Genomic DNA, 26,375 nt, shown 5'->3' with positions numbered 1-26,375 from the left:
CGCCCTCACGCGCCGGCGCATGAGATGCAGTCGCCGGCCAGAAAAAACGCGCATGGCCGGCGCGTGGGTGATTTTCTGGCTTCGGTGCTTTGGGAAAAATTGGAGATCTCCTCCAGGCGCTCCTTGCGGTGTGGGAAAAAGACATCACCGGAAAAGTTCGCCGGAAAAGTCGCCGGCGGTGAATGTTTTCTGACGACCATTTGACCGACCGGAAAGTCGTTTCCCAGAATTGATGACACGGGGAAACTGGAAAGGATTAGGTTTTCTTCCTTGGTTTTGAGAATAGGGACTGATGGCTGGAATGAGAGATGGCCAGAGAGAGAGATGGCCGGAGAGACTTGGCCGGAATGAATGATGGCCTGAATAAGAGGCGGCCAAAAGAGATTAGGGTTTCAGAAAACTGGCTCTGATACCATGAAGAATTTCTGAATTCCTTTATTGATTATATTCGGTACACACCATACACATATATATACACAAATGATTGAATAAGAAAAAATCAATCTAGCTTGATTCTCTCCTAAAATTAGGAAACTGAATCATAAGGAAATATCCTAAATGATCTCTCCTTTTTTATTCCTAAAATACTTTCCTATATTAAAATCCTAACTTTGGCATTATTTCAACAGATAGATAGATAGATAAATATACTCCTATCAATTCAACTAGGATAGTGTCAAAAAATGTTTATGAAGTGAACATCTAAAATCTTAATGAACCTTGTTAATCTAATTCAATATTTTATGTTATTTTGAAAGAAATTTCATAAATATTCTCAATAGTGTAGTTTGTAAGGGTTGTTTTGCCAAAAATATGTCAAAATGCATGCATTGTGAGGGCAATTTTATCAGAATGGATGAGTTATGAGGAAAGGGAATGAGATTCTTAAGGGGTGATTAAGGAAGTCATTCTTAAAGCAGTTAGATACTTGCACATTAATCGTGTACAATTATGCAGCCTGTGTACAGTTAATGTTGACTTTCTGAAGCAGGATATGCTTCACTTCATTTAAGGAAAGTCATTCTTAAAGCAATTAGACACTTGCACATTAATTGTGCACAGTTATGTAGCCTGTGTACGGTTAATGTTGACTTTCTGAAGCAGGATATGCTTCACTTCATTCTTCTTTGTCAGAATTTGTACATTGTGGAAGAATTTCTCATCTTTTTTTTACTCATTAATTCATTGCAATGTAGTAGTTGTTTCTAATAAATAAGAAAAGAATGAAGTTTAAAAGATAAGCGCTTAAGCTCTCTGCCTTTAAAATTCATTTGACCAAACAAACAAAGATTCAAGGAAAATGTCTTTTCTATTCAGCATTACTCTGAAAGCTGTTCTCCACACTCTTTTCCATTTCTGTCCTAACCTGCAGGACAAAGAATCCTTCTCTGGATCTGGAAGCATCCAATGCACACCAAAGCAGAGAATAAAGGTGTTTATATGCTATGCATTACCCATGATGAATAAGGGGGTGATCGACTGATTCCTCATGTTGTTTGCATGTGCAGCACCAGGTTGTAAAGTTCCTACTCATTAGTTGGTCTAGTTGGAATCTTCTTCCACCAAGCTCCATATATAAAGATGCTAACCTTGGATGGAGCATTTGATCCTCATACCTGATGCAATGGGAAAGAAACCTTTGTTTAAGCTTTTAGGATTTGAGCTCATAATGTATATTATGCATTCTAACATCCTACCTCACATGTAGCCTTATGTGGGCTTAATACGTTAGGGTAATAAACATATGATGGTGAGGTTCGAACACATGACCTCCCACCAAACAAGGTTCTGATACCATGTTGAGCAACCAATTTTTCTAAAATCTTAAGCTTATAGGATTTGAGCTCATAATGTATAGCATGCACTTAACAACTTTGACTCTTGAAGATCATGCCTTATAAAAAGATTTAACTAAGCATCCAACAGGTTTTTAGAGCCTCTTCATGCTAACTTGTAACCTGTCCTTTCTATCCTTTGCTAACTATAATGTCAGAAAGACTGGATATCACGGATGCCATCTACTACCAATCCCAGTCATGAGACCTTAGAAACCCAGGTTCTTGTGACCTCTCCCTTTCTCTAAACAACAATAAGTCACTGCCGCAGCACCTCAACATCCTTTTCCTTTTTTGTTAGGGTGTTTTTAATAAACTTTACTTTTGTCTATCACACCCACAGAGACAGGGAACAGTAAGTGGCTGCCACAGCATCTCAATTACCTCTTCCCTTTTGGTTTGTCTCTTTTTAATAAACTTTGATTTTGTCTATCAGAAAGGTAAAGAGAGCCTCTTCCTTCAATGTTGTTTAGTACTCAAATTACTAAAGCCTTATTCTGAACTTCCTGGGGTTGGAGTGATTAAGTGATACTAGCTTGGTAATTCTTTTTGTGTGTTAAGTACCACATTGCATGATATTTATTGTATTTGTGTAGTGTAAATCCTTTAATACAAATAATGTGGTCACCTGATGTCCATCGGCCAAAATTAACTTAGGCTTGTCAAAATTTAATCCATGAACCCATAACTGCAATTGGATCAGAAACCATTCTTCACTTCATAGCAATGATAACTTCTAAATCATTTTTTTTGTCATATTGAAGGAACTTGAGTTTGAATGCGTCCCTACATCCCTGATGGAGCAAGTAGTCACCTTTCTGAATGTAAGCACTAGTTTGATTCTTCTGCTTTCTCTTGTATTATTGGTATCTGAGTGTTCAGTGTTTGCAGGATGTTCGGGAAGATCTGAGATGTGCGATGGCAAAGGATATGGTAACCATCAAGAATGAGAGGTTGTGTGTTGATGAAGATTCTAATTGCGCAGAAATATCTGTGGATACCAACAAAGAAAAGTTGCTTACCTTGATGCCTAAAGATATATCAGTGGATTTTCAGAAAAAAATTACTCTTGGTAAACATGAGAAGCAGGATACCAGCTCCAGGTCCTTCTTGGACAGCAACGAAACTTGCAAACCTCTTCTGGGTATGTTAGGGCTTTGGGAATTAGCTAAAATATAAAGGGATTATTATCAATAACAAACAAGCAGTATAACAATATTATAGAATAAGTAGCATATTTCTGCTATTTCTTGTGTGATTGACATATCCACTATGTACCAAGCCATTATTATGTTATAAAATTGTTTACCCTGGCATTCCTGATCTTAATTGATGATATGTTATTAACTTGCTTTTATGTTATGCATGGTATTTGTTGAGAGAGAGAGAAAGAAGAAAAACCTTAATTCTCATTCATGTAATCTCAACTTACAATTGAGAGATATACAAGGCTAGGAGTCCTAACTACCCATACATGTGACCTATATTAACAAGGAAAGATAATATACTATAAATACATTATATTCAACACTCCCCCTCAAGCTGGAGCATATGCGTCATATGCACTAAGCTTGTTACAAATATATTTAATCCTAGGACCTCTGAGAGATTTAGTGAAGATGTCTGCTAGTTGATCATTTGAATTAACAAAACTTGTAGCAACACATCTTGATGTGATCTTCTCTCTAATGAAATGACAGTCAACTTCAATATGCTTGGTCCTTTCATGAAAGACTGGATTAGATGCAATATGTAATGCGGCCTGGTTATCACAGATGAGTTTCATCTGTTCATCCTTTCCAAATCTCAACTCCCGAAGAAGATGTCTCAACCATATGAGTTCACATGTTGCCAAAGCCATAGCTCGATACTCAGCTTCAGCGCTAGATCTGGCCACTACATCTTGTTTCTTACTCTTCCAAGATATTAGATTACCTCCAATAAAAACACAGTACCCTGAAGTGGAACGTCTATCTGTGGGTGAGCCAACCCAATCTGCATCTGTGTAACCAACAACCTGAGTATGACCCCTGTTCTCGTACAATACACCTTGGCCTAGTGTACTTTTGATATATCGAAGAATGCGGATTACGGCATCCCAATGGCTATCACATGGTGACTGTAGGAATTGACTAACAACACTCACAGGAAAAGAAATGTCTGGACGAGTAATGGTGAGATAGTTCAATTTACCTACGAGCCGTCGATATCTCCCGGGGTCTCCTAAAGGCTCCCCCTGTCCTGGTACAAGTTTGACATTCGGATCCATAGGTGTGTCTACCGGTTTACAGTCTAACATACCGGTTTCTTCCAGGATGTCTAAAGCATACTTCCTTTGGGAAAGGACCACACCAGAACTGGATTGAGCTATCTCAATTCCCAAGAAATACTTGAGTTTCCCCAAGTCTTTGGTCTGAAAGTGGGTAAAAAGATGTTGCTTTAGTTTCTGAATACCATCCTGATCACTGCCTGTAATGACGATGTCGTCTACATAAACAACCAGATAAATACACTGCCCCAAGGAGTTATGATGATAGAAAACTGAATGGTCTGCTGTACTGCGAAGCATGCCAAACTCTTGAACAATAGAACTAAAACGGCTAAACCATGCTGGAGGAGATTGTTTCAAGCCATATAGAGAACGGCGTAACCTGCACACTAAACCAGACTCCCCCTGAGCAACAAAACCAGGAGGTTGCTCCATATAAACTTCCTCGGCAAGATCACCATGAAGGAAGGCATTTTTAATATCCAACTGATAAAGAGGCCAAGAACACATAGCAGCCATGGAGAGAAGCAAGCGGACAGAAGCAATCTTGGCAACAGGGGAGAATGTGTCACCATAATCAGAACCATAAACCTGAGTATAGCCTTTAGCAACTAAGCGGGCCTTAAGGCGATCAACCTGACCATCAGGACCAACCTTAACTGCATAGACCCAACGACAACCAACTGTAGATTTACCAGAGGGTAAAACAACAAGATTCCAAGTGCCATTAGAGTGCAGAGCAACCATTGCCTGTCGCCAGCCTGGATGGGAAAGAGCTTCATGGGTGCTCTTTGGAAGAGAAACAGAGGATATAGCAGAAACAAAAGCAGAATAGGGTGAAGATAATCGATGATAACTCAAAAAATTGTAAATAGGATGAGGATTACGAGTAGAGCGAGTACCTTTCCGAACAGCAATGGGTAAGTCATTAGGAGAAGGCAGAGCCGGGGCAGGTGAAGCCGAAGGGATAGGAAGTGAGTTAGCAGGTGCCTCAACAAAAGAGAGAGGAGCAACGACAGGAGGGCGACGATGATAAACCTGAAGTGGTCGAGGAGGCATAGCATCAGGTGGGGAGACAATGGGAATGGGCAAGACTTCAGAAACAGGAAGAGACTCAGAAGTGGTGGAAAAGAATGGTGAGTCCTCAAAGAAGGTGACATCAGCGGAGATAAAGTATCGATGAGTCTCAAGGGAATAACAACGATAACCCTTCTGAAGTCTGGAATATCCCAAGAAGAGGCACTTCATGGCTTTGGCGGAAAGCTTGTCCTGTCCAGGAGTGAGAATATGAACAAAGCAAGTACAACCAAAGACACGAGGAGGAAGGAAATAAGTGGTTGGTCAGGGAAGAGAAGGGAGTGAGGAATCTGATCGTGTAAGACAGAGGAGGGCATACGATTAATCAAATAACAAGCGGTAAGAACAGCGTCCTCCCAAAAACGAAAAGGAACATTACTATGGAGGAGGATAGTACGAGCTGTCTCAACAAGATGTCGATTCTTGCGTTCAGCTACCCCATTTTGTTGAGGAGTATGAGCACAAGAAGACTGATGAAGAATCCCATGATGAGACATAAACGAAGTAAATGGGGCTGAAAAATATTCCCTGACATTGTCACTGCGTAACACACGAATAGAAATATTGAACTGGGTTTGGATTTCAGCATAAAATTTCTGGAAAATAAAGAATAACTCAGCTCGATTTTTCATTAAAAATAACCAAGTACATCGAGAATAGTCATCAATGAAAGTGACAAAATACTGAAATCCTAAAGTAGACGCAGTCCGACAAGGACCCCAAACATCAGTGTGGACAAGCTCAAAAGGAGACTTTGCCCGATTATTCAAACGCTTTGGGAACGAGACACCAGTATGTTTCCCAAGCTGACATGACTCACACGGAAGCGACGACAAAGTGGAAAAACGAGGGACCATCTTTTGGAACTTGGAGAGACTAGGATGACCCAGACGATTGTGAATGAGGAGAGGGGCATCAGTGGAAATGCAAACTGCAGCAGATGAATCCGAGGTGAGGTGATAGAGGCCTTGAGACTCACGTCCTATGCCAATCGTCTTCCCCGTACTCCGGTCCTGCAAGGTCACAAATTTATCAGAAAAGGTAATAGAGCAATTAAGAGTACGAGTGAGTTTGCTGATGGAAATAAGATTAAAAGGACATTCAGGAGTATAAAGGACAGAAGTGAGAGGTAGAGAAGGCAGAGGAAGGGTCAAACCAATACCTTTAGCCACAGTTTGAGAACCATTAGCTAAGGTAACAGTAGGTAAAGTAGAGGTAGTAGTAATAGAGGAGAAAAGATCCTTATTATCAGATAGGTGATCAGAAGCTCCAGAATCTAGAATCCAGGGTCCAAGAGAAGATGTGTGGGTAAGGCAGGCAGAGGCATTACCAGGCTGGGCAACAGAGGCAATAGAAGCCTGAGATGCAGAGGAGCTCGGAGGCTGAGGCAGCGGAGAATCAGAGGACTGGGCCATATCCACTTATCTGGAGAATGAAGTATGTTTGGATCGAAGAGAGCCTTAATACGGCTTCAGATTGCGGCGTGGCACCACCGACAAAGGGAGACGGCCTTAGATCCAGCGTGGTACCACCAGAAAGGTAGAAGAACACTTCCCAAGGCCCGTGCAGGGATTGGGGTGGAGAAAAAGTAGCCGGAGCTTCGCCGGAAAGACTATTTGGAGGGCCGACGGAGACAAAAATCCCCAAAAGAGGTACGTGCAGGGCTCGGATGGGAAAACCAAGGAGGTAGGGAGGCTGGTCGGCGTCAGGCGAAGCTGGAGGAGGACGCTCGTCGCCGGAAAATGCCTCACGCGCCGGCGCGTGAGATGCAGCCACCGACCGGAAAATGGCGAGTGGACGGCGCGTGGATGCTCTTTTGGTGCCGGTGCCATCACAAAAGTTGGAGATCTCCTCCATGCACTCCTTCTGGTATGGTCGGTGTCGGAAAAATAGGTCGTCGGAAAGTTCGCCGGCGGTGAGTGGTTTCTAACGACGTTCCAATTGACCGGAAAGTATTGGGAGATGGGGAAGGTGACCGGAATAAAACACAGTCACCGGAAGGTTTCCCGGAGTTGATGACACGGGAAACAGGAAAGAATTAGGTTTTCTTCCCTGGCTCTGATACCATGTTGAGAGAGAGAGAAAGAAGAAAAACCTTAATTCTCATTCATGTAATCTCAACTTACAATTGAGAGATATATATATACAAGGCTAGGAGTCCTAACTACCATACATGTGACCTATATTAACAAGGAAAGATAATATACTATAAATACATTATATTCAACAGTATTGCAGCCTTTTCAATCATATCCAATGCCTGATTAATAGATTTTCCTCCCACTTATAACTTTTATCTTATTTTATAATTTGGAGCAAGGATGTGTTCTGATTGTGCACATTTCTTTTGAAATCTATTCAGAATTTAACTGTTTAAGCTTGGAGTAACAACCAAATGAATAGATGAGCAAACTATCCTTCATACAAAAATGCTAAAACAGTGCTGGTGGGCCATGTTGCATCCAACACTACCACCATCATTGACATCCTCCTCAAATTCAGTTTTGACTGAAGAAAAATCCTATTTCACTATTATATTGAACATACATTTAGATTTCTCTATGTATTTTTATGGCTATTGTCCTCCCAAACAAGATGTGCCATTTTCTGTGCACTGGGTCTTCATGCTTAAGCTTAGTGAATTTGGAATTTATGCTTACTCAGTTCAACTGAACAAAATGAGATGCTTTTATTCTAGGATTTTGGTTATGATGTTTACCCAGCCTTGATTTTTTCCTTGTTCTTGTTAGATCATTTAGTTATCAAACTTTTCAACTTAATCTCTAAGTTTTATGAACTGTGCTACTGATTATCTTTATTCTTTTTCCCCTGGATAAGTTACTTTAAATTCTATAGGGAAACATTCTTCTTTAGGGAAACATTAATCCATGAAAAGGAGAGCAAATAGTAGTGAGGACAAGATCTCTTAAAGAGAGTAAAATCATTACTAAGGAAGAAGGAAAACACTAGAAGACATGGAGTTCTCATAATAATTCTTTAAGGGAGGACTCTGTCTTTTGCCATGGATTGGCTCCTAGCTTTTTCAATCTCATCAGTAATACTCTATGGATTTGAACATCATTATGATTTGAAAATTTCAAAGGTCCCCACCTTCGTACTAATATGGTGTTAGCACCTTTACTCAAACGACTTGGCACCAAGGGCCTGATAGGCAGGCACCGTGCATGCATGAGGACCTTGAGAGTGAGACAAAGCGGAGAATGATGCTACAAGTGCAGCATGAGCAGACTAAGCGGTGTGGGAGGAGTAGCATATGTGATGGCATGAGAGACTGCATGCGGCACAGGAATGTGCTGCAACATGCAGAGTAGCACGCACAACAACACAATGTGCACAACAGCATGCCGCTGGTGACATAGCAGTGTGTCACTCGCGACACAACAAGGTGTCACTCATGGCACAACAGCTGCAACACTTTGACTCAAGTCTGTGGCACCAAGGCCTCATGGGTTGGCACCTTGGCTCCATGAGTGGACTACGACCAATGCAAGGTAGGATTGAGGCTAATGAGGGGCAGCGAGCAGCACAGCCCCAACTAGGCCAAAATTCATGTGTTGAATTTCAGCATGGTGATATTTTTCCTTTGAAGAGGAACCTTCAAAAGAGAGACTCCAAGTATAATTGAAAATTTCCAAATTTTCATGAATTAATTAAAATTAATTATGCCTCCTTAAGCATGGATAATGTCTCTTCTAGGCACTTCCAAAATGGTTTAAAATGCTTTTTAAGGTGGGAGGTTAGTGACTCAAGAGAGACAAGGTGGCTTGGGCATGGCCACATCTGGGGGCATCGATGCTAGGCCTTAGACATGAGCAAGGGACATGGGTAAACCTTGATAGCACTCGCACATGGGCTCCACAACATGTGGTGGTGTTCAACCCGTGGTCGACACAATGTACGATGCAGTCTTCCCCTCTCGATAGTGGCACAAGGGTGCAATGCCTTGTGTAATGAGACCGCTTGACAAGCCATGGGTGCAATGTCATGACCTGTTGTTGTGCCAAGATGGAACTTGGATGTGGCATGGTGTTGCTACAACAACGGAGTCGTCTCAGACATGGTGGCTGATGCTTAGCACAAGGATGCGATGCCTTATGCATGGAGATGAGGGAAGTCAACTCAAATATGGTAACCGATACTTGGCACAAGGGTGCAATGCCTTATGCATGGAGATGAGGGGTCATGGGTGCAATTCCATGAATTCTTTCTACACCAAGAGAGGCCTTGGACATGGTATGATACCATAGTATCAACAAGACGAATGAGATGACAAGAGGGTAAGGTATGACATATGGGTGGCATGACATGAAATGTGGTCTTCTCAAAACAGCATGCAAGAGAGAGAGAGAGAGAGAGTGAGCGAGCGATGAACTCATCAAAGACATTGTGGAAGTCAAAGTTAGGAAATTGAACCTTGTAAACCTTGTGTGATTTTTGTGGGTCTTTCTTGGTTGCAATCTCATGTGGGTTTTGGTGGGCTGGTGTAGAAAGCGTCTAAGCGCCCCACAAACATGAAATTTTTTTGGGAAAATTCATGTCTATGACATATGGATACTTCTTGGAAGATGGGTCCATGTGCAGTTTGGAGACCAATACTCATTGATATGACCAGATATGCTTGGGTATGTATTATGCATATCTTAGAACTAAAAAATAATGTTGTTAAGGAAATAATTTTTTGTTATACCTAGAATATCCCTAGTCGGGTCCCAAATAGTTTACGATGCAGCAGGTTCCAAACAAATTATCTTAGAAAAAGCAAAACTAAGCTTCTCATAAAATAATAAAAGTGGGCCAAATTTTATTTTTGAATTGTTTAGTGTTGTGTGGGTTCTTTTGTGATTGCTGAAGAACTTTGTAGTTGGCATAACAAATACATAAAAAGAGAAAAAAAAAATTCATGAAGGGTTTTAGAGAGCATGATATACATTGTAGGTCTAAATCCCAATAGCTTAAGTTTTTAGAAAAAGTGGTATCCAACATAGTATCAAAGCCTCATTTAAATGGAGGTCATGAGTTCAAATTTAATTGCATGTTTATTTCCTTAATTTATTGTGCCCATGTGAAAACTCAAAGGAGGCTATTTTTAATTTGTTTGCTTTTGGGTTTGGCTCTCTCTTCACATGCAGATATGGAGTGGCACCTGAGGAAGGGTGTTAGAGAGCATGATAAACATTATTAATCCAAATCCCAACAACATAAGGTTTTAAGAAAATTAGTTGTCCCATAAAGGGGATTCCCACTTGGTGGCACATTGCTTTCGGAACAAATAGGATAGAAGAATGACCAGCCCAAAACTGGAGACTATATCTGGGAAGAAGTAGAACAATATTCCCTCATCTATGAGATTAACTAGTTTGAGTAACAAGTCACCATTTAATCTTATTTTGTGAAAAACGTACACTGATATTCTGGAAATAGAGCAAGAGCTAAACTGTATGCTTATCCTTTTTCCCTATTCTATCATCTGCCTTGAAGATTTCCATTGCATGATAATGAGTTTGGGTTCTATATTTCCATGCATCCCAGTTGAATTGTATGAGAATAGATAAATGAAAAATGCTTCACAAAAGCAATAATTAAGTTTTCTCAATATTGAAGTGCACAAATATATTTCGGCTTAACTTTCTGTAAATTATTTATGAGCCATTTATATGAAGTTCAAAACAGCTGTAATTTGATTTGGCATTTTCATGGAGGACAGAAATAGAAAAGGAGGATCAGCTTCTTGATCAGTTGTTGCAGTCAAGAAGTGTGGCCATGGAAAGGATTAGATCAAGTCAACAACATTTTATCCTTGTAGCATCACTAATTGATCGCATTCCTAACCTTGCTGGATTGGCACGGACATGTGAGGTTTGTTATAGTGGCTCATAACAACCAATTTATACCTGGTTTATCTCAAATGTTTTGGTGATTTTATTAAGGTCAATCCTGCTTTTTGCCAATCATTTTTCATTGCAGGTTTTTAAAGCAGCAGGTTTAGCCATTGCGGATACAAATATACTACATGACAAACAGTTCCAACTAATCAGGTTTTGATGATAATGCACTATGATCTGTTCTTTACTCTGTGTAATCCATACATCAATTGAATCTAATTTGCTGGGGGTCCTGCTCCTTTCAATTGGTGGACTCATGGTTAACTTGGTTGAGATCTAGTCAAGAGGGGAATGGTGTATACATTTCCAAAACTGTAACTGTGGTTATATCAGGGTACTTAATGTGTGGAATCTACCCCTTGAAGGGGCTGTGATGAAATTCTTCCAAAATTTATGAGAGAGAAAAAGGTTCTCAGTTATAAATATTAATTAAGTTAATCTTTTAAATAAGAGATTTCATTGACTGGATTTTATAATCCCTTGCGTATGGAAAAGATGCAATAGTATACTCTATTATTGTTTGAGCACACATTATGTTCTATACTTTGGTATGGGATACCCTGGATGGGTTCATGGAAGTAGCAGCAATGAATTAAAAACAAGGGAAATTGGTTAAACTTCATCAAAATGTGGTCCTTGTGTGAAATTATTGCTGTCGTCTAATTGTAAGGTTATGCATGTTGGTTATATTTGGGATTCTATGTGCCAATAATCATTGGCTTCTATTTCTTATTTGTGAGTTCTGACTGCACACCTGAGGATGATTGCAACACTATTCAGTACAATTGATGGAGGTAAATTTTCTCCTACAAAATAAACATAATGTTTGGTCCACACTGCTTCATGATTGACCAAACAAGGAGCCCAACTGAAGAAACAATCCAACTTTGAAATAATACTAACAATTTGAGTCAACCACCTATCAAGCTTCCATAGAGCTCCTTGTTTCTTAGTTATGCAAGATATGGTGACAACTGAATCTCCTTCCACTGAGAGATTAGAACTATGCAAACCTCTTGCTTGCTTGCATGTAGGTTTAGAGAAGACTCTTACCATTGTGTCAAAATGGTCCCTGAGCAATCCTCCAAAACCGTAGCTATCCTAGATTAATACAAGGAAGTATGTTCTTCACCTGCCTGGTGGTTCTGCACATTTGATTCCAATTTTGTAGTATGAAGCTCAAAGTAGTGCATATAAAGGCCATCACTACAGACACTAAAGAACAGAGAGAAGAAAAAAAGTGAAACCAAGTCTGACTCCTTCTTTGAAGTGCTCCACCTATCCTAAAAATTCTCACGTTCCTTTTTTCCCTCGTTTTTTAATTATTTCAGGATAAATAATTCTTTGTTTCTTGAAAGATCAGATTTGCCTTTTTCTATTTGAGTTCCATCATAGTGGAAGCAAGGTACTGTCACAAAAGAAAGACAGAATTGTGGTTGTGGTGCAGGAAGCCACATAAATAGAGGAGATTCTTATAGCTATGACCTGTTAACTCATTAATTCCAACCCTCACATGTCAGTTCCTTCTGTATTATATATTATTCAAAAGGCATGTCTATGTCAGCCATTGCAGTAATTTTTCCTTAATTTTATTTATTTTTTAAATAATTTTTTGTTTTTAGTTACAGGTATTTATCTCAAGTTGTTTAGAAATTTAACTTCAATCATATTGGTTTGCTGATTACAAGCATGTGTTTTCTAGTGTGACAGCCGAGAAGTGGGTTCCCATTGTAGAAGTTCCAGTGAGCAGTGTGAAAATTTTCTTAGAGAAAAAGAAACAAGAAGGCTTCTCTATCTTGGGTTTGGAGCAAACCGCAAATAGTGTTCCCCTTGACAAGTATATCTTTCCCAAAAAGATTGTAAGACATGGCTAAAACTCAAACCTTTCAGTTTCTTTAATATTTGATTGGTTAAAGGTCGACCGTGGACATCCATTATTTTTTTTGAGTTTATTGACTTATGTTATTTACATTGTTTTATGTTCACTTTTCATATAGTTTTAGTCACTTAAAGTTATGTTGGGAACTGAGAAGATGAATGGAAAAAAAAAAGAACTTTGGAATCTTACTGTAACCTTCTATTTCTTTTCTTGTGCTGTCTCAGCTCCTTTGCTTTTGTTTTTTCTGTATATGTTGTATATTAATTGGAAATGCCTCTTATTTATCCTTAAAAGAAAATTTTCAATCTCCCTTTTTCTTTTTTCTCAATTGTTTCACCAAATTTATAGGCAGTGTGCTTGTTATTATCAACAGGTCCTAGTTCTTGGGCGTGAAAAGGAGGGTATTCCTGTGGATATAATTCACATTCTGGATGGTTGTATTGAGATCCCACAGCTGGGCGTTGTTAGGTCACTCAACGTTCATGTCAGTGGTGCTATTGCTCTGTGGGAGTATACTCGACAGCAAAGATGCCAATAGCCCCTCATTCTCAACATCATTGTCTTCTGACCAATCATGAAAGAACCATGCGTAAACCCAATTCCTTAGCTTTACACTGACAATGAATCACCAGCCGGCGACTTGACTGCCAATGTGTTTCTTTTATATATAATTTGTTTTGTATGAATCTCCAGAAAGAGGTTCTCTCTCATTCTTGATCACCCTTATTTTTTCAAGACCATTGGAATGTAAATTGAGGAAGGATTAGATATTGGTCATGTAACATTGATTAAATTCCTTTTTCACCCATTTGAAATATGTGTTTTACCAATTCAAGCAATTCAATGTGTAACATTCAATTACTATATTGCTTCAAACTAGCACCAGCTGAAGGCTTCGAACTGTTAGGGCAACTGAATGGGTTATGATCAAGCTGCTGATTTAAAGTGAAATTCTGAATTTGGCCTGAATTGAGATATCTCCCTTTTGACTAATGGATGGCGATATTATGATGGGTGTTATATGACATTTGTCTCCTGAGTTTGATCATCTTATATTACTGGGAAACTCTGATAAAAATCCTATAACAGAAGTGCTTGATTTTTTATTTTATATACTTTGTTGTAGTGACATATCATTTAATGAAGATTTGTTTTAATTTATGTGTGGGAAATATGTTTGGTCAAAGACATGGAAAAAGGAGTTCCATGGCAGATTGTCCCATGGGTTGTATTATGGTAGAAACTCGTGCTCCATACTGTCTTATCTGGCCAAAGGATATTTGCTCAAATGATTCACCTTTTTGGCTGCAGAAGTTTGTGTTTTCCCTTTGATGCTATAAAATACTCTTTTCAAACTTAAGAATCAGAAATTGAATGCAATTCCTCTAGGGGTACACCTTATCTTTAAGGAAGGTAGGGTATTATAACATAGTTGCTTTGAACACAGTGGTCTGCATAGAGCTTACTTGATGCTCTACATGTTTATGGAAAGTGCAACCTGATGATGCATTTTCTGCTGCATAATAGTTTTCTTCTTTAGGCAGATGCATGATCTTATGCTTGAGTCTCACCAGATTTTTCAGTCTGTCTCAAGTTGCTTTGTCCTTAATGCAATTTCCATTGGACCCGGTTGTGCTTAGGGGAAATACATTACTGCAGCAATTCCATGGGAGGACTCATCAGAAAAGCATTTCTTTGGACACTGGTTGTGTTTTGGAGAGAGAGAGATGCAACCCTCGTGATGGATAATAGTGGTTTGAAAATGAGAAATACATGGATGGTTCATTGTTGTGATTCATGAAGGGCTGCACCCTTCCACCCATTACCTAATCATCTGCAATGAACCAAATTCTATTCCTTGGTGAATGTATTCAAGAAAAGCACCATCAATTTAAGCTTAAGATGCATTTTTCCTTGGACGTCATGGAGCTGATCTTCAGCTTCATTCTCTTTACATCTTTCTTCAAAATTTGGAATCCTCTCTTAGGAGAAGCTAAGATCTTCATGGTTTTAATGGAGGAAGATCCACTTGTATACAACAAAACCCTGGAAGCCCACCTCAGGTTTGATTCTACTTCCATACATCACTTTAAATCATATCTAGCAAATTTTTGCTTTTATTTATAACAACTTTCTTTTGTTCTTTTTAATACTAAATCTTCAATTTTATTGGTTTTCTAAGTGATTGATTAACTTAACATTTCTGTGTAGAATTGATGAGTATATGATTTACAAAGAGAGGATGAGTAGTGAGCATGACAAGTTCCTTGGATCTCTCCTCCAAACTGGTTCATACAACAAGCTCTATAGCTTCACTCGTTTGCTTAATGGGTTTGCAGTCAACATCATGTCTGAAGAGGTACATCCATACTGGGACAAGATTTAGCCTTAATAAGCTAGTGTTCAACATCAATAAGCTTATCGAATTCATGTATCAGAATCTCTAATGTTTGTTTTTTCTAGACCATCACTACTGTCATATGTTGCTTATGATTTGCTGTCAAATTTAATTTGTTTCAGCAATCACAATCTATAATCTTCATTTGAGGGAATTTGATCTTTGAAGTTTCATGTTATTCACTTGGTTTTACAAAAATACAGTTAAATTTAGTAGGAAGAATCTAAGAATGGAAGTGGAACTGTTGCAGGTTCTCAATACTATTCAGAATTCAAAGGAAGTTAGGGCTGTCCATGAAGATATCAAAATGGAGAAATTTACAACTCATACACCTGATTTTCTGGGAATTCCTTCTGGTGTTTGGCCAACTTTAGGAGGAGCTAAGAACTCTGGAGAGGGGATAGTGATTGGCTTCATTGACACTGGGATCAATCCTAACCATCCAAGTTTCACCAGCCAGCCATATCAAGGCACCAATAGTGGTATGCATACAAACAGCCGTAAATTCAAAGGGAAATGTGCCAGAGGGGAGGGGTTCCCTTCAACAGCATGTAATGGCAAGATAGTAGGTGCACAATATTTTGCACAGGCGGCAATTGCTGCTGGTGATTTCAATGCTACACGTGACTATGCTTCCCCCTTTGATGCTGATGGCCATGGAAGGTAAGTTCTCGTTGAGGGTGATTGCAAACTGGTTTTCCAACAAAGAAAATTTATTAAGATCTAGCATGTTACTGTCAATTATTATGTTTTATTTTTAGTATTGTATCTTCATTACCATCATCATGATTATTATTCTACTAATACTCACTGCTAATATAGCAAAATATGAACATTATGTTAATTATCCATCTAAATTTTTGACAGCCACACAGCCTCAACTGCTGCTGGAAACCACCAAATTCCAGTTATTTCCAATGGTTTTGACTATGGATATGCTAGTGGCATGGCCCCTGGAGCCAGGTAAGAAAAGAAAAAGATGCAGCCTCTTCACACACCAGATAACTTGCTTTTTCAAGCTTCGTTTTTCTAACGTGTTAATCTTATGTTTGATTTCCATACCAGAAGTTTATAGTCAATATGCTCTAAGTGCCTAAACTTCAACTATCCAAACAATATAAGGGAAAACACTGTTTGATCCTTGTTTGTCAGTTCTCATTTCAATGTGCTAACCCTTTTTCTATAGGATTGCTGTGTACAAAGCTCTTTATTCTTTTGGAGGCTATATGTCAGATGTTGTTGCTGCTGTTGATCAGGTTTGATGAAAGTTGACAGTTTGTCTCAATCATTGCTTCTACATGTCTACTAGATCAATTGTTTTCTTTTGGTTTTCAAATATGTTTATGAGCCTACGTAAAGCTCAAAATGTTCACTACTATTTTAGTAAATATATGCTTGATTTAGGCAGTGGAAGATGGAGTTGATATACTGAGCCTCTCAATAGGACCATCTAGTGTCCCTTCTGGGCCTGCTGCTTTCCTCAATGTGCTAGAAATACAGCTGTTGCTGGCTACAAAAGCTGGTGTACTGGTAGTTCAGGCTGCTGGCAATGGCGGGCCTTCTTCCAGCTCCATCCTTTCTTTTAGCCCATGGATCACAAGTGTGGCTGCTTCTATCACTGACCGCAAATACAACAATACTATCAAATTAGGCAATGGGCAAAGCTTCAGTGGCACTGGCCTTGCACGTAATTTGAATTCTACTTCTCTTTATTTTCTATGCGTGGTTCTTCAATCTTCTCCAAAGTGAACATTTATTTGTAGAGTTCCAACTTCTGGAAGAAGTATAATCATACCCCTTTGTCCTCAACTTTGCAGCTCCAACAGCTGGGGAAGTACTTTTTCCAATAGCTGCAGCAGCTGATGTCTGCCGAAGTAACACTACAGCCAGTTTCATGGCAATTGACAGCTGCCAACACAAAGAGCTCTTCATCCCATCATTAGTTCAAGGAAAGATAATCATTTGCACATACACATTTGACTTTGAGTTTGAAGCTGCAAGCATTGCTACAGTTGTAGACACAGTTCATGAAATAGGGGCTGCTGGATTCATAATCACAATGGATCCTGATATAGGTTCAGAGCAAGTTAAGGGTACCACAATGACCATACGAGTCCCTGGAATTGTTCTCAACAACATGGAAGCTTCCTCAGTATGGCACACGATCATTTGGTTAAAAGTGTTCTTAACAAAACTGGCTTAAGTTTCCTCAAAATTATCATTATTATAAAGTGCTCTTGATTTTTCAAAAAATGTTGATCTTCTCATTAGGTAAACATAATCTGATATCAATCTGCTTCCCAAATATTATGAGGATTGAAAATTATCAGTGAATTCTTCTTTCTATGCTTCCATCTTCTTTTCATTTTTCTTCCTTCTTCCTCTGCCATGCGTTTCTTTTCTCCCTCTGGTTCAGCTCTCAAAGTCTTTAATATATGTGAATGGCATATATTCTGTGCAGGCTTTATGGGAGTATTACAACTCAAATACTATCAGAAGCAGAACCGGAGGAGCTATTGCTTTTACAGCAACAGCTAGGATTTTGGATGGAAGGCAAGCAATATATACTGGGCAGGCACCAGTTGTGGCATCCTACTCTTCAAGAGGTCCTGATGTGAACAATGCTCTTCTGCAAACTGCTGATGTCCTTAAACCAAACATAATGGCTCCAGGCTCCTCAATATGGGCAGCATGGAGTCCTAACAGTGAAGGAGATCACTACATCAAAGGTAGAATATTCAACAAAGTTGTTCAGTTGATCCACTAGAATTAAACCATAACCTTTGAAGTCAAAAGATTGATTTGGTACCTACCAGTCAATCAAATTTAGTTTGGAAAATCATAAACAATATTTGAACATAAAAATCTCAGAACTCATATATATTTCAAATGCATCACCCATTTTGAAGGGATTTATTCAATAGAATTTTAATTGCAAGCTTATACACTGATGAATTTTGAGCAAATCAAGATATACTGGTTTTCCATGCTGTTCTTTCATCCAGGGCAAGATTTTGCGGTTGTGTCTGGAACCAGCATGGCTACGCCTCATGTGGCTGGAGTGGCTGCTTTGATAAAGCAAAAACACCCTCACTGGAGTCCTGCTGCAATCACATCAGCAATGATGACTACTGCTGATGTAGCTGATGGTTCTGGTGCCCCCATCCTAGCTCAGCAAACCAACCAACTAGCTCCTGCAACCCCATTTGATTATGGGGCTGGATCTATCAATCCATCCCGTGCCATCGACCCTGGACTGGTGTTCAACACCTATTTCAGACACTACATACAATTTCTTTGTGCTGTTCCAGGCGTTGATGATGAGTCCATGAGACGAGCAGTTGGCGTTGGATGCCCAACTAAGAGAAAGGACTGGTGCTCAGATTTGAACACAGCAAGTCTAACTGTTTCAAATTTGGTTGGGTCAAGGAAAGTGATACGACGGGTGACAAATGTGGGAGGTCACAATGAAACATACCAAGTCACTGTCAGGGAGCCGCTGGGTGTGAAAGTAAGTGTTTCACCACAAGTTTTTACAATAAGTGCCAATGCTTCAATGCATCTCAGAATTGTTCTAGAGGCAACTGAGGCAACAAATGCTTACACATTTGGGGAGATGGTATTAAGGGGAAGTAGAAAGCATGTTGTAAGTGTTCCTATAGCTGTTTATGCCAGCAGCTCTTTAGGGTCCTGAATTCTTTCAATCTAATAAATAAAGATGTGAGATGTATTGTGTCAAAGTTTCCATGTTACAAAACATCTTTTTCCCAAAATACAAACAAGGGATCCTCATAGAAGCTCTGTTTCCCTTAACATCATGTTATCTTCACTTATTTTATTCTCCATGGATGAAACAAAGCTTATGATCTTATTCCAGAAAGGAAAAAATGCAAACAAAACATTATAGGGAACACTAATGGATACCTAAGCTTTAGGTATGCTTTTGTGATGGTTTGAGGAGTTTTGAAATGAATCCCAACTTCTTTTGCACCTGAAAGAATTATTGTATTAGAATCACATATGAGGAAGCAACTGCTAAGAACAAAAGGGTGATGCAAATTAGTTAACATTATAGGGAATTCTTCTACTCCCTCAACCTTTATCTCACCTTTAAGTTTTTCATAACTGCTGCTATGTTAGCTCTTGAGGATCCATTGTCTTTCTTCTTCTTCTTCTTATTGCTCGTTTTCTTAGCTTGTACACTAGTAAAAGATCTGACAAGGCTAGCAATGGAGAGCTTCCAATCTCCCAGACAAGCAGGCACTTTTTCATGTTTTGGCTTGCTTTGACCAGCAGCAATCTATTAAAGCAAAAGATCAGCATCAGAAACTGTATTATATACAGCCCATACAATCTTCTTGAGCAAAGAGATCACAAGCAGCAAGGAAATGATAAGGGGTTAAAATCATTTTCTCATTTTTGATTTACCCCTCCCTGCAGCAGGCAAATCTGATAATACAATCAAGGATTTAACCATCTACAAAAGTTATACATGGGGATGATTGATTCTTCCTTCTTTTTCCCTGATAATTGCCCTGGTTTTCTACCATTATACAATGCTATTATAATTAAATTTAGATGGGAATTGTTGTGGTACTTTGTTTATGGGTTGCTGGTCCTTGGAAGAAATAGCCTTTGGATTCAAGGATGCAGATGCTGCTGATTGGGCAGACTCCCTAAGGCTTTGAGAATAGTGAAGCAGTAGAGCTCTCCTGCTGTACCCTCTACCATCAGCACCATAATTCTGTTGAAATCCCTCTCCCTTGATAGTATGATAAAGAAGATGATGGTGGTGATGATGATGATGATGATGATTTATTCTCTTCCTTGGCTTCTCCACATACAAGGTCACCAAAACTGCCTTGTCTTTACAACAAGTGGCCTGAAATTCAAATCACCCACCATATTCATTCTCCATTTCACACACACATAAACAAAGCCGTGAACTTACCTTTTTGGTTACCATGCTGAGACACAGAATGAAACAAGGAATGTCGCAGGGAGACATCTATACATACATATATATATATATGGTAGGGGTGCCCAATGAGGATGCAGGCCCAGAAAAGGTAAAGGCCAACATAAATTCTTTGGATGGATCGAAACCAAACCTCATCTGATTATCTGACTATGTAAATGGAAGATCCAAATATGAAGATCCCAAAAAGGCAGTTGAGGCAAATATGACGATTTGAACATTCTGTAATGGAAGCAATTACCACACAGAAGGACAAGCAATCTTTTTCCAACATTACCCACTCAGGAGTACCGGTGCTTTCCCTACAGTCAACAATATGTCAGCAGAGAAGGATGTGGCAGCATCCTGGTATTGGTGTGCTTCTGCTATTACATCCTCAAAAGCTTTCCCTACAGTCTACAATATGTCAGCAGAGAAGGATGTGGCAGCATCCTGGTATTGGTGGGTTTCCCCTGGCATCCTATGGAAGGGTATTTTAGTACTTCTCATCCTTCGTAGGAAACAAGGAAGCACACCTATGACAAATCTTTGAAAGGGAACCACCGCCAGCCCGTCCCATCTCTGCCCCTTAGCACACTAATGACAAATCTTTGATGGTCGAATAAGTAATGTTATAAATATATAATTAATATATTATATAAAATTCAAAACTGTATATATATTGAAGATTTTAGTAATATTTCTTTTTTATAAAAAAAATTGATATTTCAAATTAAATAATAAGGATAAATGTAAAAATTTATTAATATTTAAAATTTTATTTAATAAAGCATATATAATATTTAAGTATCAAGATATATTTAAAATGATAGGAAAATTATAGTATTTAATTTTATCGTGTATCTTATTATTTTAAAATTTTAGAAAATTATTATATTGAATAATTTATATTATTTTCATGCTTATCATTATATAATTAACATAACATAGAGTTTATATTTGTTATATTTATTCAATGGTTTTATACGGTGGAAATAGCAAACAAAAAAAAAATCAAAGTTTATATTATTCTTTAATTAATTGTATTGTAACGAATACCAAAGGCCCAGTGGTTCATCTTCTCCCTCGTGTAACATGTGTGGTCTATTGCTCAAATCCCTTGGGTGCAAAAAAAAAAAAATTCTTTTCTTCCATCTTCTCATCAGTCCCACTTTGACCATTTATAGAGTTTAAGTGCTGTTTAAATACCTTGAAACAACCGGACGTCATGGATGGGCTTACATAGTAGGCTTAGGCTTAATTGTGGAATGAACCGCTAAAATTTTGGGTCAGTTAGCCTTGACCGGTTCTCGACAGTGACAGTTTGTCCAGCTGAGCGGTTCAAAGCCTAAACGGTTTGAAAGCCCACCAGTTGACAGTTCAATCGATTTTTTAACATTGACAATCAATGAAATGAATCATTTCCATTTATGTTTATGCAAGAAATTTTGGGTCCAGGCTTAATTGCAAGGAAAATCCGGCTTAATTGCAATGAAATGAATCACTTATCTCCATTTATGTTTATGAACAAAGTTTCAAACAATATTTGGGGAGGTTTTTTTTTCCATCAATCAATAAAATTTATTTTACCAATTTTATATTTTTTTTGGAATATGTTTACCAACAGAACTTTTATGTTACTCTTTGTAACTACCCGTACCTAATTATATAAATATTATTCGTTTTACACCCATAAAAGATGTTATTGAATATAAAAAAATGATAACTTTATAGCTAATATTGTTACAAATAAAAGGAAAAATTGAAATTAAAACATAGATAATATCGCCTAAATTTAACTGTAGTATAAATACAAATCCGGGTGAATGGATAATTCATACAAAAGAAATCAATCCAAAAAAATTTCTGCTTAAATTTTTTTTCCTATTTCTTACGTTAAGATGACCCATGCATCAAACCATTTGTTAGAATTTGTCATTTTTCCATTAATGTAAATAAGAATGGTCCAAAATCAATTGATTTCATATTTAGCTTTTTGCTTCAACAACTTCTTACTCTAACGTATCATGTCTCTCTCCCCTCCGATCTCCTTCTTTTTATCTCAGTAGTTTCATCTCTTCATCTGACAAGCACCTTCATCTTCCTGAGTTCTCTCATCTGGGTCTTGACGTTGTGGTGCAGTTTCAGTTTCTGGGTCTTTCTGTTGTTTTCAGGTTTTTCTAAATTTTTAATTTCTTGCAGCCATAAACGCTCTAGCAGCCACTAACTTCAACTTCAGGCGGGCAGCTCACATTCTCGGCTTGGATTCCAAGATTGAGAAATGTCTTCTGATCCCATTTAGAGAGATCAAAGTAATCATCATCTTCGTCACTGCATTTTTCCTTCGCCGCTTCTCCTCCATTTTGGCCTTTTTAATGGTGTTTGATCACAATGAATGCAGGTTGAGTGCACCATCTTGAAGGACGATGGAACCCTCTCCTGCTTTGTTGGATTCAGAATCCAACATGACAACGCTCGCGGACCCATGAAAGGAGGAATACGTTACCACCCTGACGTGATTCTAAAACTTATAAAATCAAGGCCTTCATTCATTGAATTTTGTCAAAGAATTCAATCTGACAGAGTTGCACTACTCCATTTAAATGGTTTCCTAAGACAGCATAATCATTTTGTCCCTTCTTATAACAAACTAAATAGTTCTGTTGTCGTCAAAATCTGCTTATGTAAGCTATAGCAAATTGTATCTTACATGATCCATTTGGAACTTCTATGAATACTGTTATGTATACAAGGTACGGGTCATGAGGCATTCCCCTGTCATCTCCTTTTGTCGATAGCAGTAAATGGTTTTCTTGTCTACAAATCTGCTTATCTAAGATGTGGCAAATTGTATTTTCCACGATCTATTCAGAACTTCTATGGATACCGTTAGGTTTATGATATAAAGGCTATGATGTCTTCTCTTGTCATTACCTTTTGTCGTATGGTGGTTTGATTCTCTGTTTTATCTATGCAACAGATTGAACAGTAAAGATAATTTGATGGCATAGTCTGATCGTCTTGCAATTTTATTTGATCTTAGAATTAGAGCTTCATCCTTTTCCTTAATATTGATATAGAAGAATTGACTTGTTTTTAGTGCAGACACTTGCTGTTTGATCCATCATTCTCTCTTATATTAGTGGCACCTTGGGGTAATTTCTTGATATATTGATATTGAGATATATATGAGTGCTGATGGAGAACTAACCATATGTATGTTTCTGTGCTCTGATTTACTGATTGTGTTCAGTGTATTGTTTTATCCAACATATTCCTCCCTTGTTCTCCATGGACATGAGTAACAATTTGATTTAAGAGAAGGGATGTTATTTCTTGAATTCTTATAGCATTTCTAGAATGATTATCATTTCAATGGTTTCTTGACTGAAACTGTATGGTGACCGGCATTCTGTAATTATCTGTGTCCTTTTTAATTCTACTTGGGAAACTTACAAATCTTCATTGATTTGTGATTAGTACTGGAACTTTTCAAAATGTGTATCTAGGTTGACCCGGATGAGGTGAATGCTCTGGCTCAATTAATGACATGGAAGACGGCTGTAGCCAATATTCCATATGGTGGAGCAAAAGGTGGGATTGGGTGCAGGCCATCAGAAATGAGTACAAATGAGTTGGAACGTTTGACTGGTGTTTTCACTCAGAAGATCCACGATCTCATTGGAATTCACAGTGATGTTCCTGCCCCAGACATGGGAACCAATTCACAAGTTTTCCATTCCTGAATCTAATATGTAGTATGTCCTCTCCAGCTAACAAAAATATGACTCTTAGACCTTTCTTTAACTTGAATTTTACTTTCCTTATTCTCGATTTGGACAGACGATGGCATGGATTCTGGATGAAAGTTTCATGGGCATTCACCTGCAGTTGTTACAGGAAAGCCAATTGTAAGTATCAAGGAGGGAGAGGAAACCTGTGGTCAATATACTTTGAATTGAAGGCTTAGTCCTCCCAAATTATTCTGCATTTTAGGATCTTGGGGGATCACTTGGTAGGGAGTCTGCAACTGGACTTGGAGTAGTTTTTGGAACAGAGGCCCTACTGGCTGAATATGGAAAGTTGATCTCTGATATGAAGTTTGTTATCCAGGTATTTCTGAGATTATGATTTTCCTTGTATCCATTCAATGTCTTGTTTCCTAATTCCTTTGATAAATATTATCCTTTCAGGATTTTGGAAATGTGGGTTCCTGGACTGCAAAGTTTATTTATGAGAGAGGGGGGTAAGATCGTCGCGGTTAGTGATGTAACAGGTGCAGTTACAAACCCCGATGGACTTGAAATTCCAGGCCTGCTGAAACACGAAGAGGCCACCAAAAGTTTCAAGGGTTTTATCGGTGGAGATTCTATGGACCCAAATGACTTGCTTGTTCATGAATGTGATGTTCTCATTCCATGCGCATTAGGTTGAGTTCTCAACAAGTATGTGACATGACCACTTAGCTTTGAACCTTATAAACTCTCATGTTTCCTTCTTGTCCTGCATTCTGATTTATTGCAAAGTTATGTCAATAATGGTTTACACATTTTCTCAAAGGGATAATGCTGCTCATGTTAAAGCAAAATTTATAATAGAAGCTGCAAATCATCCCACTGATCCAGAGGCTGACGAGGTAAATATTTTGACTATGGTTCTATCAACATGGTCAGGGGCTCAATTTTCTGAACTCACAAACCTACAATTAATCCTTGCTGTAGATCTTGTCCAAGAAAGGAGTTATTATACTCCCTGATGTTTATGCAAATTCTGGTGGTGTGACTGAGTTATTTTGAATGGGTTCAGGTAATGAAAACAAATGAAAATCTGCACCCCCACCCCTCATTTATTTTCGATCTGTATCAGCTTCTTTTACGTGTATTGAAGCTTAAATGTCTCTGTGCATAGAACATTCAAGGATTCATGTGGGACGAAGAGAAAGTGAACCACGAACTTCAGAAGTATATGAGGAGATCCTTCCTGGACGTAAAGGCAATGTGTCAAACTCTTAACTGCAGCCTCCGCATGGGCTCTTTCACGTCGGGTGTGAACAGAGTGGCACGTGCTACCCTCTTGAGGGGTTGGCAAGCATGAGATGTCTCTTCCATTTGATCCTTTTTTGCCCCTTAAAATGCATCTGCAGTTGGAGAAGACGAAGACAGTTCAGTGCCTAGTTTTTAAGCTTCATATTTGTATTTTGGCCATCCAGCTTTGTACCCTTGAGTGGAATTTGATGGGGTTGCTGCTTAAGGACCAAATGGTCGATAAACTTTCAGAGTTGTAAGGAAATTAAGATCTGAACTTCAGTTGATTATCAGCAGATTTTCTTTGTATCAAACTCAGCATCCAGTAATTTTGAATCAACTTTTCTATCTGAGAACCAAAACTGGCCTTCTTTTGATTGGCACTCTCTGGGTTGTTAATGGCATTCAATCTGGAACTGATAATCAGTAGTTTTTGCCTCTTGGGCTGAAACAGTAGAGAATGAATGGGATTACGGTGATGCTAAAGGCACCATGGAGACCGAGCAGTGCCTGCCTGCCTAATGGCTCTTCTGAATGTTTCCATCTCTATATGGACTCATGGAGAGCTTGTCTATGGCCTCAGTTTCCACAAGTCTGCATCTGCAAGGAGTTAGCCCTTTTCAAGCAACTACCTACATCATTCCCAGCTGCCATTATTGAGCCAAGGAGTGTACCAAAGATCAATGTTCTTCACTCAAGTAAATAACCTTCTCTTTTAAAATTTATCAGTAAATAATCAAAATTTTGAAGGGCATCTATCTTAAAAATAGGTTAATTTTCCAAGTTCAAAAGTGGGAAAGGTTTAATTTACAAATTCGGGATCTTTTCATTTCTTTTAATCAAATAAAGTGTGGAGGCCGTCTCCAATTTGCCTATTTTGATGTTTATAGAAAAGAGAGCGGAAGAACGTTTTAAAGACAATGTCTGGAGGTAAAGCTAGAAAAAGGTGATTATCAAATCTTATTCCTAAAAAATAAAAGAAGGAAAAGTTCAAAGAAAAAAGGAATGAAAAGTCAACTCTGAGCCTAGGGTG

The 26,375-nt window shown here is 38.6% G+C and overlaps 4 protein-coding genes across 10 annotated transcripts in view; 3 read left to right on the top strand and 1 right to left on the bottom strand.

Annotated features, from left to right (window-relative positions):
- The window catches only part of LOC100855390 (uncharacterized), a 120,871-nt gene extending 107,046 nt beyond the window's left edge, over positions 1-13,825 (top strand). For 5 of the 6 annotated variants that reach the window (XM_059734021.1, XM_059734023.1, XM_059734027.1 and 2 more), the window contains 6 exons: positions 2,600-2,659; positions 2,727-2,979; positions 10,907-11,058; positions 11,167-11,237; positions 12,787-12,943; positions 13,337-13,825. In XM_059734021.1, the coding sequence (XP_059590004.1) occupies positions 2,600-2,659; positions 2,727-2,979; positions 10,907-11,058; positions 11,167-11,237; positions 12,787-12,943; positions 13,337-13,501 (858 nt within the window). In that variant the 3' untranslated portion in view covers positions 13,502-13,825. Of the gene's footprint in view, positions 1-1,372; positions 2,375-2,599; positions 2,660-2,726; positions 2,980-10,906; positions 11,059-11,166; positions 11,238-12,786; positions 12,944-13,336 lie in introns of those variants that run through there. The other variant, XM_059734025.1, reaches the window with a different exon arrangement.
- Positions 13,826-14,737: 912 nt separating this feature from the next.
- LOC104878187 (subtilisin-like protease SBT2.5) lies at positions 14,738-19,174 on the top strand. Of its 2 annotated transcripts, none has more exons than XM_059734032.1 (9): positions 14,738-15,026; positions 15,175-15,322; positions 15,612-16,024; positions 16,229-16,324; positions 16,548-16,617; positions 16,766-17,048; positions 17,179-17,540; positions 17,823-18,090; positions 18,367-19,174. In XM_059734032.1, exons 1-9 carry the CDS (start codon positions 14,803-14,805, stop codon positions 19,053-19,055), a joined length of 2,553 nt encoding a protein of 850 aa, XP_059590015.1. In that variant the 5' UTR covers positions 14,738-14,802; the 3' UTR covers positions 19,056-19,174. The 2 variants fall into 2 exon arrangements, with proteins under 2 accessions (XP_059590015.1, XP_059590016.1); XM_059734033.1 differs by having other exon boundaries at positions 14,740-15,026; positions 17,179-17,513.
- LOC100852443 (uncharacterized) lies at positions 19,068-20,887 on the bottom strand. The gene is made up of 4 exons (XM_003635031.4): positions 20,313-20,887; positions 19,959-20,243; positions 19,470-19,661; positions 19,068-19,352 (listed from the first exon to the last, which is right to left on the bottom strand). The coding sequence occupies exons 1-4, from the start codon at positions 20,367-20,369 to the stop codon at positions 19,293-19,295; spliced, it is 594 nt and encodes a 197-aa protein (XP_003635079.2). The 5' UTR covers positions 20,370-20,887; the 3' UTR covers positions 19,068-19,292.
- On the top strand, positions 20,656-25,648 carry LOC100853871 (glutamate dehydrogenase 2). The gene is given in 12 exon segments (XM_059742010.1): positions 20,656-20,817; positions 22,511-22,630; positions 22,720-22,833; positions 23,828-24,049; positions 24,162-24,180; positions 24,183-24,229; positions 24,315-24,431; positions 24,512-24,559; positions 24,561-24,763; positions 24,879-24,954; positions 25,040-25,101; positions 25,103-25,648. Coding segments are annotated over 12 exon segments (1,314 nt in total). The 3' UTR covers positions 25,227-25,648.
- The last annotated feature ends 727 nt before the right edge of the window (positions 25,649-26,375 follow it).

This window comes from Vitis vinifera, chromosome 2, assembly GCF_030704535.1.
Source record: "Vitis vinifera cultivar Pinot Noir 40024 chromosome 2, ASM3070453v1".
NCBI lineage: Eukaryota > Viridiplantae > Streptophyta > Magnoliopsida > Vitales > Vitaceae > Vitis > Vitis vinifera.
This window is presented reverse-complemented; position numbering and strand designations above follow the sequence as displayed.

Coding starts and splice junctions, on each gene's coding strand:
- LOC100852443 (XM_003635031.4), bottom strand. CDS start 20,369: ATGTCTCCCTGCGACATTCCTTGTTTCATTCTGTGTCTCAGCATGGTA. Junction 19,662..19,958: donor ACCAGCAACCCATAAACAAA/GTACCACAACAA, acceptor TTGCTTTAATAG/ATTGCTGCTGGTCAAAGCAA. Junction 19,353..19,469: donor CAGTTATGAAAAACTTAAAG/GTGAGATAAAGG, acceptor TAATTCTTTCAG/GTGCAAAAGAAGTTGGGATT.
- LOC104878187 (XM_059734032.1), top strand. CDS start 14,803: ATGAACCAAATTCTATTCCTTGGTGAATGTATTCAAGAAAAGCACCAT. Junction 15,323..15,611: donor TCAACATCATGTCTGAAGAG/GTACATCCATAC, acceptor GAACTGTTGCAG/GTTCTCAATACTATTCAGAA. Junction 17,541..17,822: donor ACACGATCATTTGGTTAAAA/GTGTTCTTAACA, acceptor TATTCTGTGCAG/GCTTTATGGGAGTATTACAA.